The sequence below is a fragment of the Danio rerio genome, chromosome 15, assembly GCF_049306965.1.
Source record: "Danio rerio strain Tuebingen ecotype United States chromosome 15, GRCz12tu, whole genome shotgun sequence".
In the NCBI taxonomy this organism is placed as follows: Eukaryota; Metazoa; Chordata; class Actinopteri; order Cypriniformes; family Danionidae; genus Danio; species Danio rerio.
The window spans coordinates 46,575,001-46,580,000 of record NC_133190.1 but is presented as its reverse complement, the minus strand read 5'-3'; the positions used below and the strand labels follow the sequence as shown (position 1 = coordinate 46,580,000).

The window sequence follows — 5,000 nt, the reverse complement described above, 5'->3', positions numbered from 1 at the left end:
CAAAGTGTTTCTGCAGACTGTTTTTAAGTGTGATTATAAAAAATATAAGGAATTGTAACCATTAGAAGCTGGTTATATTCACACACTGTTGCCACACAACTGTGTCAACCTCTTGTAAAAGTAATTTTTGCACAGTAGGCCCCCTTTAAGTCTTTTTGTGCGTGTGTGTGTGTGTATTTATCAGTTATTTTGTGTGTGTGTGTGTGTGTGTGTTTTAGACGTGGCTGTGGGTCTCTGCTCCTCTCTGCCTGTATTGTGCTGAACGCTTGTATCGCTTCATAAGAAGCAGCGTATCTCCTGTTGCCATAGTTTCTGTCATCAGTCATCAGTGTGATGTCATAGAATTGCGCATGTTGAAGAGTGGCTTTAAGCCCCGCCCTGGACAGGTGAGCCCCGTCTCCATATAACAGCATTAATTGTTGTTTAAAAAGTTTGTTTAGAAGTTAAAGGATAAATGCAATTTAAAAAAAACAAGATATTCTGCTCCTACTGTAAATTGTAGGCTTTTTACATAGCAGGTCATAATTTTATTTTATTTTTTTAAGAAATAAAAAGTTCTGTTCAGCAAGAAAGCATTAAGGCCTGTGCACACCGAGACGTTTTTTGCTCGCGTTTTCCGTCTACGTTTAACGCCTCATGACTAATTAAAGGGCGCAAATGTGATCGTGCACACCAACGTGCAAAACGGCAGGCGCAAAATCGGCATTTAAAGAAACGCCTCATGCTCTTTTTTTTGTTTTTTTTTTTTGCTTTGACATGCTGCGTCAAAACCTTCTCCACTAGTCAGATCGGCTCTTTTGTTCACGTGCACGGAGCTGCTGAAGTTACAGTAAACAGCACTTGGAGGCGCTCAATCGCAAAACTGTCAGTGTGAGCGCACATTGAAGAAGATGCCAAAAGGCGATATGAACGTGGAGCTGCTTATTGCTCTGCTGAACAATAATCATTTCTTCATTGGCGTGTCAACTTTGTCTTCTTCTGTGTTACAAGCGGGTGTCAGAAGCTTAAAGTTGTGTAGCGCCATCTAACGTCAAGGAGTGATTTTGCATCCTCTTCTGCTCGACGCCAGTGAAAATCGCTTGGGTTTGAATACGAAAAAACATCTTGGAAAAACGCTGACGATAAACGCAAACGGAAAGCGTCCCGGTGTGTACGAGCCTTAAGATTGATCAAAAGTGACACGCTTGTAATGTTACAAAAGATTTGTATTGAAAATGCGTTTGTTTTCAGTAAAGTATTTTGAAAAAATTATTTTCACCCAAACAGAATAAATAAAAACAATTAAATATTTATTTATTTTTGTTTATTTTTATTTATTTATTTATTATATACATATTTTTATATAATTGATATCATTCTTTCTATAATTTTATATTAATATATACATTTAAGCATAAGAAACTTTGCTACTTGCCCAACCAGTCTGTTTTTTAAGAAATAAATGCTTTTGTTCAGCAATAAATCATTAGATTGATCAACAGTAATATAAAAAAATCTTTATAATATTAAAATAGAATATTTCTATCTCCATTCTATAAATCGAGAATGATTCTTTTCCACATTATTTTGAGTCACATTTCCAGGAAAAAATTTAAACGTAATAGAATTAAAAATGTATATTTAGGGCAGCACATTGATAATTCAGCTTTGCATTACGTGATTATTAATGATTTTAATGATTTTACAATAAAAAACAATTGTTTTGAATTAATATTTACATTTTATTATTTATTTTTTATTAATTATATTTATTATTATTTATGCAGTATTATTTAATATATTTTATTTATATTATTTATATATATTAAATATTATTTTATAATATAAAATATAATATTTTTTTATAATAATAATAATTTAGTTTATAATATTATATATTTCTTTAAATAATTTATTTTTTTTTATTTATTGTTAAACTGCAGAAACAGATTTTTAAAATAATATTTTTTTTTTTTTGCACAGACAGGTAAAATATAGGTAATCACAACAGAGAACAACACATTGTCTGCATTTTTTAAATTTTTTTAGTTTAAACTAGAACTATTCAAGGTTACATACCCACACCCACCCACAAACCCGTCAGGAGGAATGAGAATCACATGAGAAATCTATACAGATTTTCTTAAATGTAAACAAAATAAATAATTATATAACTATATATTAAAGTATATGGCCCATAACGAATGAAAGGAAATAACATAAATACAATTCAGAAAGAATACTCACACAACCAGATGGCACAGTACAACATAAATGTAGAAACTTCTTTCAGAAACCTAACATCTTTCTCACTCGTAACTTTAGATAAACTATATACTTTTATATAGCTAAATAAATTCCTTCATTGGTTAATCACACTCTCGGTATTAAAACAGAATTATTGATTGTTTTGCTTGTCTTTGTGTGGTAATCACATTCATGTGTTTCTGATCATCTCATCTAGTACATCCTGCTGAACTGTCCAACTGTGTCGTCATTTGAAAACCATCCCTTCACCCTGACCACAGTACGTGTCTCTGTGTGTGTGGTTGTATGTGTGTGTGTGTGAGTGAGTTACTGCATTCCAGTCATGCTCATAGTCATAAGATAAAAGCACATTAACACCACTGCATTTTCATCATAACAGTGGGAAGCTCAGGAATGCATTTATGCGGCAGATTGAATCCTGGCTAATTGGTGTCGGTTATAATAACATTTTAATTGCATGTTTACATTTTTTAATTTGTTTGGTACAAATTGTGAGTGTTTGCATAATACATTTAATCATTTTAAAGCAAATCGCCTCGCAGCTGTAATTTACAAATTCATACTTTCACTGGCCACTTTAATAGGTACACCTTACTTGTACTAGGTTGGACCCGTTTTTGTCTTCAGAACTGCCTTTATCCTTCGTGGCATAGATTCAACAAGATACTGGAGATATTTTTCAAAGATTTTGCTCCATATTGACATGATAGCCTCATGCAGTTGCTGCAGATTTGTCGGCTTCACATCCATGATGTGAATCCAGGGCTCAACAATAAGGACTGCCCGGTGGCCCAGGGCCAGTGTGAGAGACGCTTGGGACAGTAGACCGGATCATTACTGGCCCGATTGGGACAGTGCTGCCTTATCAGTCACTAACATTTAATTTGTCTGTGACTATTTGTCAATTGCGTGCATTTAAAGCTTGTGCTTTTAAGTCTTTAAATGCTACCTTCTCTGTAATGTCGTACACAACATATTGCTTTCTGATTCGTCTTATATGATTGATTTAACCATGCTATTTTTTTTTTGTTACCTGGTAACAACCAGTACAGCATAGAAACAGCAACATGTCAGCAACATCAAATTATAAGGCTAAAAGAAAATGTCTGTCTCTAGCATCTTGGAAGTAGATATTTACATGGAAACAACACGATAAAATAAAAATTTAGTGATGTTATGTATAGTTTGCTGTCAGTTTGACAAGTCAGCAAGCTTTTGTTAAATAATTTCAAACTGCAATTAAATACCTCCATATTTTCCATACTGCTGTTTTTGTTTGCATAACACTTATATTTACAATTGTTTTTTAAGTATTGAAATTCTAGATTTACAGACTTCATTTTTGACACATTATTTAAAATATGTGGCTAAAAATAGCTATTAACTTACCTTTTTTTTTTTGGTGGGGCCAGTGAAAATTTTGGTAGGGCAAGTAAAAATCGAAACCACTTGCCCGATCGGACCAGTAGAAAAAATCCTTAGCGTTGAACCCTGGAATCTACCATTACACCCCATCCCAAATGTGCTCTATTGGATTTAGACTGGAGGCTGTGGAGGCCATTTGGGTACAGTGAACTCATTGTCATGTTCAAGAAACCAGTCTCAGATGATTCACGCTTTATGATATGGTGTGTTATCCTGCTGGAAGTAGCCATCAGAAGATGTGTACACTGTGGTCATAAAGGGATGGACATGGTCAGCAACAATACTCAGGTAGGCTGTGGCGTTGACATGATGCTCAATTTGTACTAATGAGCCCAAAGTGTGCCAAGAAAATCTCCCCCACACCATTACACCACCACCACCACCAGCCTGAACCATTGATAGAAGGCAGGATGGATCCATGCTTTCATGTTGTTGATGCCAAATTCTGACCCTACAATCCGATTGACACAGCAAAAATCGAGACTCATCAGACCAAGCAACGTTTCTCCAATCATCTTTTGTCCAATCAGGTGAGCCCTGTGTGAATTGTAGCCTCAGTTTCCTGTTCTTAGCTGAAAGGAGTGGCACCCTGTGTGGTCTTCTGTTGCTGTAGCCCATCCACGTCAAGGTTGGACATGTTGTGTGTTCAGAGATGCTCTTCTGCAGACCTCAGTTGTAGCGAGTGCTTATTTGAGTTACTGTTGCCTTTCTATCAGCTGGAACCAGTCTGGCCATTCTCCTCTGACCTCTGGCATCAAAAAGGCATTTGTGCCCACAGAACTGCCGCTCACTGGATATTTTCTCTTTTTCAGGCCATTCTCTGTAAACCCTAGAGATGGTTGCGCATGATAATCCCAGTAGATCAGCAGTTTCTGAAATACTCAGACCAGCCTGGCACCAACAACCATTCTACATACAAAGCCAATTAAATCAGCTTTCTTCCCCATTCTGATGCTCGGTTTGAACTGCAGCAGATCGTCTTGACCATGTCTACATGCCTAAATGCATTGAGTTGCTGTCATGTGATTGGCTGATTACAAATTTGCGTTAATGAGCAGTTGGACAGGTGTACCTAATAAAGTGGCCGGTGAGTGTATGTATTCCTCTCAAACACGGCTGAAGGCATTTGAGATGATGTCATTTTGTTGCACATTGTTATAGTGTCAGCTTTCAAGCTACACATTACACAATGCCCAAGATGTTTCAATTCAAAGTGTATTTTTGCATGTTGAAGCAATACAGCTCTCCTGCTTTACACACTCAGAGTTTCTGCCAGGGGTTGTTAGTGGAGATTTTTCACTGACTTGAACACTTTTCTCAGAGTTTTG

At 36.0% G+C, this 5,000-nt stretch overlaps 1 protein-coding gene across 6 annotated transcripts in view; it reads left to right on the top strand.

The window, feature by feature from the left end:
- Nucleotides 1-5,000, top strand: part of nox4 (NADPH oxidase 4) — a 65,145-nt gene that overhangs the window by 38,143 nt on the left and 22,002 nt on the right. For all 6 annotated transcript variants that reach the window (XR_012391084.1, XR_012391083.1, XM_073924079.1 and 3 more), the window contains 2 exons: nucleotides 219-386; nucleotides 2,444-2,506. Coding sequence is in view for 4 of the 6 variants with exons in the window: in XM_073924079.1 (XP_073780180.1) it covers nucleotides 219-386; nucleotides 2,444-2,506 (231 nt within the window). In the remaining 2 variants the exon portion in view is untranslated. The remainder of the gene's footprint in view (nucleotides 1-218; nucleotides 387-2,443; nucleotides 2,507-5,000) is intronic.